General features: G+C 36.3%; 1 protein-coding gene and 1 non-coding gene across 7 annotated transcripts in view; one reads left to right on the top strand and one right to left on the bottom strand.

Moving 5' to 3' along the window:
- The first annotated feature begins 7 nt into the window (after positions 1 to 7).
- The window catches only part of USP37 (ubiquitin specific peptidase 37), a 77,227-nt gene continuing 63,820 nt past the window's right edge, over positions 8 to 13,414 (top strand). For 2 of the 6 annotated variants that reach the window (XM_074313372.2, XM_019741852.3), the window contains exons 1-4: positions 286 to 490; positions 4,745 to 4,885; positions 8,936 to 9,159; positions 12,937 to 13,108. In XM_074313372.2, coding sequence (XP_074169473.1) covers positions 9,004 to 9,159; positions 12,937 to 13,108 — 328 coding nt within the window. In that variant the 5' untranslated portion in view covers positions 286 to 490; positions 4,745 to 4,885; positions 8,936 to 9,003. Of the gene's footprint in view, positions 147 to 284; positions 491 to 4,744; positions 4,886 to 6,249; positions 6,334 to 8,935; positions 9,160 to 12,936; positions 13,109 to 13,414 lie in introns of those variants that run through there. The other 4 variants (XM_074313365.2, XM_074313360.2, XM_074313366.2 and 1 more) reach the window with 4 other exon arrangements.
- On the bottom strand, positions 9,972 to 10,032 carry LOC141568062 (U7 small nuclear RNA). The gene has a single exon (XR_012491077.1). It is a non-coding gene; the product is annotated as a U7 small nuclear RNA (small nuclear RNA).

The following is a 13,414-nucleotide window of genomic DNA, read 5'->3' as shown; positions in this document are numbered from 1 at the left end:
CCGTCAGGCATCCCCAGAGAGGGGAGTGAACTCTGACCCTCCTCCGGAGGCCAGTGAAGGGCGGGAAAAGCAGGGCAGTCCCCGAAGGAGAAGTAGTGCGCATGCCCGACTGGGCTGAGTAAGATGGAAACGCTGTGAAGTCGAAAGTGAGTGAGTAAGAAATGCGCATGCGTCCTGTAGTCAGATGGGGCGGGGCTGCCTTGGTGAAACTTCGCCGGGTGCTGGGGCGGGGCGAGGGCGTGGAGGGGCGGAGTTTGCATTCCTGCGCGCACGCGCCTCGTCCGGTCGCGTAGAGTGTGCGTGCGTGCGTTGCGTGTTTGCGTGTGGTCACAGTTCCCGCCATCAGCCGCTCTCCCTGAGTCGGGGGGAGTGAGCTGTCTCTCTCCTTCGTGCTGGGTGTCCCTTCCTTCCTTCCCCCCCACTTTTCCCCCTCCGCGCGGACTCCGTGCTTCCGGCGGGCCTGTCCCGGGCTCAGGACTCTCAGGCACAGGTAAGGCGGGCCCAGAAAGCTTCTCAACTGAGCGGTTTTCCCCGGCGGCCCCCCCCACCCCCGGTCCGCCCACTCGGCGTTCACTCTTCTGGAGTTAGCCCCGCTGCTGCTCAGCCTGCCCCCGTCCACTCGACGCTCCCCTGGCCTCGCCGGTGCTGCACTGGGGTCTTCCCTCAGGCTTTCATTCTCCTTTGACCTGGTCTTTACTGCTACTCGCCCCCTCCGCAGCCGGAACCTCCCCCATTTCGCTGGGGGCTGTCGTCCGCCACTCGCCCCTTAGCGAGGCCTGCTGTCTCTAAAAAGAGGACCTACGTTGCCGCACATCCACAGGCCTTGGACGTGATTCTCTCACTCTCTTGACAGTTCCTCACCTTCTTTCCTCTCCTAACCATCTCTCACTAAAACGCATGAATTGTGTTCTTGTCGTGCATTTGGTTGCTCCCCATCTCTAGCCGTCAGTTCAGGTTGTCCGGTTTACCTGTTTTAGGGCATGAGCCATGAAAGGAAATGATAGTTGATGACAAAAGCCTGTTTTCTGGAGACTTGGCCTGTAGTGGCTTTGTGGTAGTTCTTTCAAAATTTTGGCTCTGTAAATGCCTTTGGGGGGGTGACAGTATCTGACAAGTAGCTAACTGGAAGAGATACCTAAGAGAGGATGTCAAGTTAGCAGTTGGATATATTGGGTTGGCACTCAGAGGAGAGTTCTGGGCTGGATATATAAGTAAATGTATATATGTCATTGCCACGTTGATGGTAAACACATGGATGTGGATGAAATTGCCTAAAGTGAGTATAACGCTAGAAAAGGGGATTTAGGATGGCTCACTGAGGGGTTCTTGACGTTTAATAACTGGATAGAGGAATACAAGTCTGGTAAAAGCGATGGAAGAAGTAATCAGTAGTGTTGCATTTTGCTGAAAGATGAATGAGGACTGAGAAGCCCAGTGAAATCAAAGTAATCGATGATCATGGTGAGAGAGGTTTAATGGAGTAACATGGAGTATCTTGGTTCAGTCCTAGGTCCTGTTCTTTTTGCTCTTCCCTTTCCACCCTAAGCTTTGAATTCTACCTATATATTGATGACTTAAGAACTTTTATTTCCAGCCTCTTCCCAAAAGCTCAAGATCTATTATAACTAGCCCCCATTTGCTTGACATCTCAGTTTGATTTTTTTCCTTGAGATTTCAAATATAACATGTCTAAAACCAAATTCTTAATCTTTCTCTCCGTATCCAAATTCTTTCTCCAGTATCCCGTCTCATTAAGTGGCATATCCATTTATCCACTTACATAGGCTAGACACTTGAAAGCCATTCTTGACTCCTCCCTCATCTCATGTATCCGCGCCCTCTTCAAGTTCTATTTATTCTATTTCCAATATGTGTGTTGAATCTATTTCTGTATATCTTTCGTGTCACTTTTCTAGTTCAAGCCACAACCCTCATTCCCTTGGACTTAATGTCACTGCTGGGCACCCTGTATTCTCATCTGTGAAATGGGTATAATCACACCTTATTGAATTTTTATGAAGATTAAATGAGATAACTGTGGTAAGAACATGATACATAGTAAACAGCCAGTAAGCGTTATTATTGTAATTGTTATAAGCTGAATCACTTTAATTCTTTCATATCTGGTTGTCCTGTTTTCTTCCATTCTTGTTACTTTCTCCTCCCCAAATTGAAATCACTTCTTTGTTCAGCAGTAACATGTCATTTCTCTGCTTAAAACCCTTCTGTGGATTTCCCAATCACTAAGTATTTATTACATTTAAGGTAAAATTCAAAATCATTACTATGGTGTACAAGATTCTGCATAACCTGAGTCTTTCCTGCTTTACTAGCTTCATCTTGCACCATCCTCCTCTCTCTCTCACGAAACTCTAGTCACACTGCTTTTCATTTCTTCAGTCATACCAAGTTACTTTCTGTCACAGGGCCTTTGCACATTTTGTTCTGTTTACCTCGGTTGTTCCAGCATGACTGTCCTTCAGTGAACTCTTTCTTCAATTTTCAGCTTATATGGTACTTCCTCAGAGAAACCTTCTCTTGGTGCTCTCTAACCTTTAACCCCCAGTCTTAAATCAGGTACCCTATTATAAGCTCTCATCATGCCCTGAACTTTATATTATCTTTCAGAACTTGTAAATATATATTTATTTGTGTGGTTATTTAAAGTCTGTCTCCTACTAGAATATAAGCTAGTAACTATTTCATTTCTGTTTCTGAAGAATTGGTTAAATGAGTAGCCATCATGTCTTTTGGAAGCTTACTGACATTCTTGTCATCTGTTGACAAACACCTTTTCTGTCTGCAGACAAATCAAAGGATACAAAAAAACAACAAAGGGTTTTCCAGCTTTGGATGAATTTACATTTTTGTGTCATTAAATCATTTAGATTTTAGACTCTTTGAATTGGAGATAAACTTTATCTAGGGCAACTTCTCTCTTTCAGCCACAACACTAATTTTATCTTTGTGCAAGAAAGCCCTTAGAAATCAGAGCAGTGGTTTATATATTTTTAAACAACAGATTAAACTATGAGACCAGCAAGGAGGAGGTTTCCAAAACTAAAGGAAAACATCCTATTTAAGTAAGTTGGTGGTAGATGGGAAGGAAGTATTAAAATTTAACAATTTGTGTGTGTAGAACAGGATTTTTGTTGAGAAATAGAAAATAAAACATAGGACGTGTATGAATGCCGAACAGAGAGGCATTTGGATTCATCTTGTAGGTAGTGATGAGCTGTTAAAAATGTTTGGGAGAAAGTTTCAATTAAGCAAGCTGAAAAGTTGAATAAGGTCTAGCAATATGCTGTACAACATGGTATCTGCTGTTAACAGTGCTGTGTTGTATACCGAAAAATTTGTTAAGAGGATAGATCTCATGTTACTATTCTTACCACAATAAAATAAAAATTTAAAATTGTTTGGGAAGGAATCAGCATCAATAGCAAGTATTTAGCACATACTAAGTGCCTGTTATTTTGTTGGAGTACAAAAGAAGGTAGGACAGGTCCTCCTCCCTTGCCCCCCGCCCCCACACTTTTAGGGAGAAAGTTAAGGAGGCAGTGTATATTCTCGTTGATAGGAGATAAAAAGAGTAGTTCTTTAGAAAGGGTAAAGATTCATTGGATGAAAAAATCCTGAGGGAATGGAGACTGGAAAGTGGTTGCTGCAAATTATTGATGAGGATACAGTATGGTATTAGTTAAAAACGTGGGTTCTGGTGGTAGACTGTTGTCTCTTACTGACTCTGTGACCGTAGGTAAATTATGTAATCTCTCCAAGCCTTGGTTTCCTTATCTGTAACATAGAGATAATAGTAATCCCTATCCTTTAGGATATTGTGAAAATTAAATGAGATAGTGCATGTATGGAGCTTAGCACTGTGCTTAGTAAATGCTGCATAATGAATATTAGGTTGGAGTGATGGCAAAATGATGTGTTTCTGAATTAGGGTAGTAACTAGTATGAAAAGACTGGGTTTTAGATAAATGCGAAGAGGTTAAAGCTGATGCTAGGATTTTTTGCCTGAATGAAGGTGGAAGGAGAAGTATAGAGAAGTCTGGGGAGCCTCTTGAAGGCATGGACTGTATAATTTTCACATTTGTATCCATACTAGAGTGCTATCAAATTGGAGTAGCTCAGTAAATGATTTTTTACTAAGTGAATAAATGAGTTTAAAGTTGATGTTACAGCTTTCAAGAAGGCAATGAGAGATGTTTGAGTTAGAACAGCCTTTAAGTTGAGGCTTAAAGAGGCCTAAATTTGAAAAAGAAACCCATAAAGTTAGTTTTGAAAGAAAAGTAAAAACCAGGTTTACTTAACCTTTTGAAATTGTATCAGCACATCATAGAAGTGGTATTTTAATACTTAAGACATCATTATGAAACAATGTTTCTGAAGTTAACAAAAGATACACTCTTTTTCACTGCCTTAGTTTCAAAATGTAGCAGGGATAAATAAAGCAAGACACAAATTGATTGAAGTGCAGGCTCCTCCTGGGATCCCTCATTTTGCCCATAGATATATCCCTACAGTTCTATTGCACTCTCGTGTGTGTGTGTGTGTGTGTGTGTGTGTGTGTGTGTGTATAGCTTAAGCATTATATTTTAAGTGTTTTCAGTAAGGTGGTTTATGGTTTTTAAATAATCAAAAGGTTAATCTTTGTTGTATAAATGATCACATTTTAAAATAATTTTAATTTTATACATTGGATTCATTTAAAAAGGCACGCTTATATTTTCTTTAGCTGAGTTGATGGCTTCCGGAGAACTGGCATAGCTGCAGAATATGAGTAGTTCCTCAAGAAGAGTGCATTGCCTTTGGCACAAGCATCAGAATAAAGGTGAATTGTTGTTACATAGGGTTTTTCAGTAAAAGTCACTGAAAAGTAAGTAATATTTTTATTTTGGATATGTGTTTCCAAGAGTATGCATGTTGACAAGAATTGACAGTTTTCATCTGTTTTGTAGTAACTGTTTTATTCTTTAGCCTGCTTTCTTTACCGCAGAATGCACTTTCTGGGTAAGGATGTTTTCAAAGCAGTACCTAAAATAGCAATAGCATTTATATACCTGTACGAGGGTATAGAAACATGTTTGGTAATTTTATTGAGTATTTTAATAATTGTGAAGAAATTTAGGGAAAGGGGTATCTCTCTGGATATACTTAAAGAATGAGTTTTTGTTATACTTTGTCTTCCTAATGTCACTGTGATAGTGAATTAGCATTACAGAGGTCAAAGAAACCTTGTCTTTGTCCTAGTTTCATAGAAAGTTTTAACTATTACTGGATCATGCCAAATACTGAAAAAGAAACTTAGTGTTTTTCTCTTAACCAAGTAGGGCAAACCCTGAAAATATGAATATACAAAAGTAGATATAGTTAATCCATTTAATGCAAGAGTAGGTAATGGACTAAGTTGAGGCATTAAGAAAATGTTTTATGTCCTGTACCTTTTAGGTTTTTTTTTCTTAGAAGAAAAAGAGGTTGTTAGTAGAAATGGTTAGGAAAATGTTAAATATCTGAAGTAAAATTTTATGTACTTAACCAAACTCTGCATCAAATGTTTGAAAATTATGTAGAGAGAAATTATAGAGAGAATTATATGGAGAAATAGAAATAACCAATAAAGGTTTTTTTTCTGCTGTATTTTAGTGAACTTTGAAATCTTTACCTCAAAATTTTGTTAAATAATCTAATTTTTAAAAAATATGATTTTCTTGGTGGAATTCAAGGTCAACAACCTTTACTTACTTTTGGCTTATAAGGAAAACACTAAGATAATGGGGTTTTATATTATTTCCTTTTAATTTGGCACCCTGACCCATAATGACATATAAAGAAAGATCAGGAAATTTGACAAAACTCTTAAAATGGAGTTTTTTTTATTGAACAATGAATAATACAAATCCCAGTTCAGGCAAATTCACTAAGGTTTTTGTTTTAATAATGCATTATTATCTTTTTCATTGAGTCTTAAGATATGAGGACAGCTGTACATTTAGTGAAGTTCATATGCACATAGAAAAAGCTTAAGCGTTCAAAAGATGAGTTATATGTAATACAGTGCATAGTGATACACTTGTAAAGAACTTAGGAAATATAGCCCTATATATCCACATACAGGGTAACATAAAAGGGATTTATGGCTCTAGTATCTACTGTTGTATATTTTCACAGTAAATTGAATAAAATTGATAGTATGGATTTGTTCATTATTCGTGAATAATGAGTTTATTTCTTGTGTGTCAGACACTGTCCTAATGGGGATGCAAAGCTTAAAGAACACATTCCTTGTCTTTAAATAGAAGAGTCTAGATAGAGAGAGACAAAGAGGTAAGCAGTTTATAACACAATGTGATAAATGCCTTACTAGAAGTAAGCGCGGGGTATAACAGAAGAATAGAGAAGTATGGAACAGTCTCAGTGTGGATATGGGGTGAGAGAAAAAGTGAAAGATAGCTGGGAAAGGCTTCTTAAAGAAGATTACATCTAAGCTGAGCCTTGATTTTATAGACAAGAAAAGAAATTATGGGAACTTGTGGGGTATGGGGAGAGTACGTAAACATCCTGCAGACTTCAGCCTCTGTGAGTGCAGCATGAGAGCATGTGGCTTTTTTAGGGAAATTATAAATAGTTCAGATGGCTGGATTTGGAGGGCTTGTTGGGAAGAGAGGTAAGCAGAACCTGGATCATGAAGGGCATTTATGTCATGTTAGTGAGTCTAGATTTTATTGGGAGGGCAATGGGGAGTCATTGGATAATATTGAGGAGAATGATATGATTTGATCTGCATTTCATTATAAAGTTGTCTGGAAGGTGTATGGAGGTAGAACTGACAGGACTCTACCCTGACCTTCCATCTCCAGTCCAATACCAATAATCATCAAGAGGAAGTCAAAGATAACACTCATGTTTCTGGCATAAGAAACTGGGGTAGGAAAGGGGCCACGTATTATTGGCAGGGCTGAAATAGAGAAGAAAAAATTTCAAGGATGTATCCAAACAATGAAGCACCAAAAAATAGTATTACAAACACATTGCTGGCCCAAAATTCTCTAGTTACTAGTTTGAATAAAATGGTGTGTAACAGACAGGACTATAAACAAAGTAGTGGGCTGTGTTACTTTGATGGATTCGTATACCCAGCAAACTATACTAAATCTGGCTACAGTAGACACTCAAGAAATTTGATGAGGTGAGTGAATAATGATAAGAGGACTTACAATGCATAACACCTTTTAACTATTAAGAGTGTTTTCATATCTCCTTAAATTTTATTCCCTGTTATTTGATGTACATTATATAGAGGCCTTAAACTAGCGGTCCCTAGGCTGTAACCCTGCCTACAGGTGGGTTTTGTTTGATTTGTAGCTTTTAAAAATAACTTTGAATTCATTGCCCACAATTAAAAATGGACAGATTTACATAAAAATTTGTCATTTTCTTGAAAAATTAGACGATCTGGTAATGCTAGGTTCACCATTTCTACGTGATAAAATTGGCTGGATTTGAATAGCAGTGTTCATCTTTTGCCTGCCCATCATTTGTGTTACCTGACTGACCCATGTAGGTAGTTGAATTGGTAACCCCTGTTAACTTATTTATCAGGTGTCTTTGAAGAACAAAGTGTTTGCAGACAAGGAATAAATTCAGAAAATGGACACTGATTTCATATTAAGGCTAGGGTTTGTTGAGTGCCTAATGTGTGTTATTTCATTTAAGTCTGCAACACTATAGCATTTGTTGTTTCTATTTTACAATTGAGAAAACTAAAGGTTAGAAAAGATAAGTTACAAATTCGTAAGTGACAGCTGGCTCCTGATATCTAGACCTAGTATGTTTTTCCTTTGATAACTACTTTTTTTGAAAGTTTTTCTAGTTGAGCTCTTTAGGCAGATGCAAAGTTTAATGATTTTTAATTTATTAAATTATAAGCACAAATCTGTATTAGAGGCAGTGATTTTAGAGATTTGAAAAGAGTATAAATAAAATGTTTTAACATTGAGTGTGATGTGATTTGATCTGCAGTTCATTATAAAGATATCTGGAATGTGTGTGGAGGTGGAATTGTATAACACATACACTATTGTTGGCTTTCTCTGCTATTACTATTGTATTTGTTGATATTTGGGAAGCTACTTTGAAGAGTCTTAGACATTCTATTATTGTTGTAAGCCACTTGTAAGTATTAGAAGGTCATTTGTGAAATTTGAATATCTGTCATAGATGAAATTGGTAAAGAGTTCCAGGAATTGTAATATTAAACATAAATGGTAAGTGGTTCTTAGGAAGAGAGGTTTTTTGTTTGTTTTCCCTAGAGAATAAATGATTTTCTCAAATAATACAGTTTTGGGCGTTAAACGAATTTGATTATTCTTACAGTTTTGCTTTCACTTAATGTCTTCTATACATGTGGATATGCTTGGACTACTTGGTATGAGTTGGTATTTTGAGAACTCCATTCTGAGAAATGGAGTCAGCTGACTGAAAATATTTTTTTACTTGTATTTGAAATTCAAGACCCTTTAGCATTCGTGAAGGAAGGTAAAAGTTGATCGTGTTGCTGTAGGCAATCCCACTGAGAATGCAATCTTTAGTATTGACCTGCCTTTAGTGGCAACAATATGGTGTGAGTGGTACAAAATGCAAAACTTAGGCACTAATACATAGAGGTACTAGACACATGGCAAAGAAGGGAACATGTACTGAAGAAGTAAGTAAATGCTGGCTATATTCACACAGTCAGGATCAGTGACTGCTTTAGTTGTCTTTCTTACCTGTGCCATGCCGCTAATCAAGGCCTTTGAGGCTGCTTAATAAAATGTGGTTTATTGAAATGGAGAAAAGGACATAAGATGGTTCATTAAATGTCCTCTTTCAAACACTTATTTTAATTACTGGTAAATTGTAACTTTATTTTATTTTTCTTCCTTAGAATCTGTCAGGTGAAGGTGTATTTTTGCTTTATAATTTGGCTAGAAGCAATTTATTTTTTAAGAAAGTATGTCTCCTCTGAAGATACATGGTCCTATCAGAATTCGAAGTATGCAGACTGGGATTACAAAATGGAAAGAAGGATCTTTTGAAATTGTGGAAAAAGAAAATAAAGTCAGCCTAATAGTGCACTATAACACTGGAGGAATTCCAAGGACATTTCAGGTATTACCAAATTTCGATTTGGAATAGATCTTCAGTGACATGTTTTAGTGAATGATTGTTCTCTGCCATAGTAAGTATCATGGTAGCCCTCCTCCTACATTAATATTTCTTGTTTTTTATTTCCAGCACACTCATACTCTTATATTCATATGTTATAAATTATTCAGTAACATTATTGATCATGTATAATAAAGAGTGGGAAGTAGTCACCATTATTGAAAAGAAAGTTGACGGGAGGAAGATTAGAGGAACTGAGTTTGGATGCTATCTATCTAAGCTATTTTAAAAACCGCAGTAGGAGAACTTCATTCCTTTTTTTTCCTTCTCTTTAACATAAATGATAGATTTATCTTTACTTAGTGTTAGCTTTTAATAGGACTTCTTAGTATCATCTTAATGTCTGCTTCCTAAATAATCCTGCCAGAGTGGTGGTATAGACCATTCAAGGTCATCCTTACAGCTGTTTTCTTCTAATTGTAAACTTTTAAAGGATCTCATTGTTTTATCACTGCAGAAAAGAGATAATTTTGTTTTCACTTCTATACTGTTTATCTTGTGCAGCCAAGAACTCATCTTGATATGAGTTGAATTTAAGAACATAATGTCTTACGTTTTTTCTGCACTTTAAAGTTCCATGTTTATTAATTAGATTATACAAAAGCATATCTTAAAGTACTCTATTGAAGAACAATTTATAAAACTTTATGCTTGAAAGCCTGAGCTGAGGTAAAATTTCCATTTGTCTTTGCTTTTGAACTATGAAAATAAATTGTTTATGATTTTGTGTATCAAAGATGCTCTTTTTTGGGTGGGGGGGCTCTACCGGTGAGAACTGGAAGACCTAGACAAATTCAAAAAGAGCTGTAAGCACTAGGTATTCTTAAATAGATTAGAAATGGTGACAGAGGTAATAGAAACAGTACAAGTTTCTGCCACATACATGTAACTACTAATTGCCCATCTCAATTAAATAATTTTTCCAAATAGATAATCAGTTTTTCTGTCCTCAGCCCAAATTAGCACTGGGTAAATATTTCAATATTCAAATAAGCAAGCATAGATCTTTAGGAGCATAATGATTGTACCTGTGATTCTACCCTCATCTCAGTTCTAGATTAGTTTGCATTCAGCATTCATTTGTTAACCACCTACAGCTTGCTGTGGTGGGTACTGTGCTAAGGGCTAAGAATACAAAGTTCAATGAGATACTTTTCCTCTAGAACTTAAAAACCAAATGCAGTCTCAGCTGTAAACATATTTCAAAGAGATGTGGAACATATATACAATGGAATATTACTCAGCCCTAAAAAAGAATGAAATTTTGCCATTTACAACAACATGGATGGATCTAGAGGGTATTATGCTAAGTGAAATAAGTTAGAGAAAAACAGATACTGTATGATTTCACTTATGTGGAATCTAAAGAGCAAAATAAGTGAACAAACAAAGCAAAATAGAAACAAACTCAGATATAGAGAACAAACTGATGATTGCCAGATGGGAAGGGGTTGGGAGGATGGGCAAAAAAGATGAAGGGATTTAGGAAGTACAAGCTGCCAGTTATAAAAATATCACAGGATTTATACAGCCTAGGGAATATAGTCAATATTGTAATAACTATGTATGGTGCCAGGTGGGTACTAGACTTATTGTGGGTATATAAATGTATAATCACTAGGTTGTACACCTAAAACTAATATAATATTTTATGTCAACTGTAATTTAAAAACAAAACTGTTTGATTGTATAAAAAGTATTTCAAAGGTACTGAGGTAACACAAGGGGGTGGTTTATGTTCTGAGGATTTAGAGGATAAATAGGAATTTGCCACATCTGGTAGAGGTGATGCAGAGGTAATATCTATACGTGGACAAACACATGCAAGTGTGGATCAACACTGAGGAAACCAGAAAATTATTTAAAAATAAATAGACAGTAGGGAGTGAGTGGCAGAAATAGATGCTGAAGGGTTAGATAGGAACCAAATCTTGAAATATCTTATTTGTCATACTTAGATTCTAAGGAGCCAAGCATCTTAGGTTTAGTTTCGTTGGAGGACTAGGCAGATGACTTTATTTCAAGAGATAGTGGGAGAATAAGGACATGTAGGAGGTTATTGTGGGAGTTTAAGAATGAAAGTCCTAAACAAAGGCAAAGACGTGGGAGAAGCAAGGGGAGGAAAGGGTAGATTTGAAGTGATTTCAAGGAGACTTAACTCAGTAGATTTGGGGGGTAAGAGAAAAGTGTTTGGGGAGCTTCCTAAGTTTCTTGGTGGGTGGCCGTCCCTTTTATGTCCTCTGTGATGGAGCAGGGGGAAGATTGGGGTGTGGAATGGGGAGAGATGAATTGTTTGAGTTGTTAAGATATTGATGTCCAATGGGCTTTAGGTAAACAGGACTGGCGCTCCACCAGAGAAGTCTATATTTAGAGAAAGAATTGGGAGGCCTCACCACATGGGTAATTACTAACATTGTGGGGCTAGATAAGATTTTCAATTATTGAAGTGATCCAGTTCAAGATGATTCTCATCGTTTGTTAATGAACAAACGTTTCCCCTTTTATTTAACTTTCATTTTTAAAAAGTGGTATATTGAATGAAATAATGGTTTTATGTGATCTATTTTCCTTTTGCTTTCTAAACTGTTCATTTAAATTTTGGACTTAAAGCACTTGAAACTAGTTATTGTGTTTTGTGATAGAATTTCTACTAAAAGACATTAATTTAAGACCTACTTTGAAGCTAAAAAAAAATACATTGTTTAAACTTTAAATGTAAATTAAGTCTGGTAAAAAAAATATTGTTTAAACTTTAAATGTAAATTAAGTCTGGTAAAATTGTTTTTTCTTATCTAAAAATTGACAAAGGTCATTCTTCCTAATTTAAAAAATAAGTATGAAATGCTGTTACTTCCTTCTTTATGCTGTTCAGAGGGTATGTCTTCATCAAAAGTCAGCTTTAGAAACTTTTGTGTATGCCTGCTGAGGGAGAACATTAGAGAATAAGGATGCCTGGTTGGTAGGAATTATTTAGATAATAAAGAAACTGAAAGATTTATTAATTTAGTCTTGGAAAAATTTCAGCCAAGAGAAAATAAAAGTTATCACTTTGTAACACACATCCAGAGTCTGGAGAAGTATAAGACAGGTTATTGAACCATTTCTGGGGAGAGGGAGAAGGAAGCTAAGATAGTTCTTTGTGATTGAATAAACGTTAAATGAGCCTGCTTAGACAGTTAAAGACAAAAAGATGTCTTTACAATGATAAAGTTTTATTTCAATGTGTTTTTGAGAAGTGGAATTATTTTAAGGACTATAGTTTGAATTAATATATCCTTTTACATTGTAGCTACTTAAACCATTTGCCAGGTATCTTGCAAGCTTTTGTTTAAAAGAAAAAGGAAGCCTCTAATCCAATATGGCTTTCGAAATTGGTGATGGTATAACCATCTAGATTCTGAAAATTAACTCACTAGTTTTTATAACTTTATAACTATACTTGCAGATATGTAATTCCCTACCATAAAATCAAGAGTGCTAGGATTACGATGTAAAATAAATTTTAATATTATGTGTTTGCCTCTCCTAAAATTGAAAATTTTGATTTAAATGTATCAAGAAATAGTAACTGTTTTTTGGTTGGGGGGAAAAGAACTAAATGTGGGGAAGAGTATGAAATGTAACTTAGAAAGTATAAAGTTTATTGATTATACAGCTTATTATATGCTTCATTATTGCATGTTTTTAGTGATAAGATAATTTTTCTTTTGTGTTGATCAGTTAAGTCATAACATTAAAAATGTGGTGCTTCGACCCAGTGGAGCAAAACAAAGCCGCCTAATGTTAACTCTACAAGATAATAGCTTCTTGTCTATCGACAAAGTACCAAGTAAAGATGCAGAGGAAATGAGGTTGTTTCTAGATGCAGTCCATCAAAACAGACTTAATGCAGGTGAGCACTAATCATCCCAAGGTCTAACATTAGCAGTTATAAAAGAATAGTACTAGACTGCAGACCAGTATCCCTGGTGAATATTGATGCAAAAATCCTCAACAAAATACTAGCAGACCAAATTCAGCAGCACATTAAAAGGATTATGTACCATGACCAAGTGGGATTTGTATCTGTAATGCAAAGATGGTTCAAGATATAAAAAATCAGTCAATATAATACAACCCATTAACAGAATGAAGGACAAAAACCACATGATCATCTCTAAGCAGAAAAAGCATTTGATAAAATTTAACACCCTTTCAT

The sequence above is a fragment of the Rhinolophus sinicus genome, chromosome 17 (assembly GCF_057876585.1).
Source record: "Rhinolophus sinicus isolate RSI-liver-muscle chromosome 17, RSI-T2T, whole genome shotgun sequence".
Lineage (NCBI taxonomy): Eukaryota > Metazoa > Chordata > Mammalia > Chiroptera > Rhinolophidae > Rhinolophus > Rhinolophus sinicus.
Note: the sequence above shows the minus strand (reverse complement) of the source record. Positions and strands in the feature narration are given on the sequence as shown.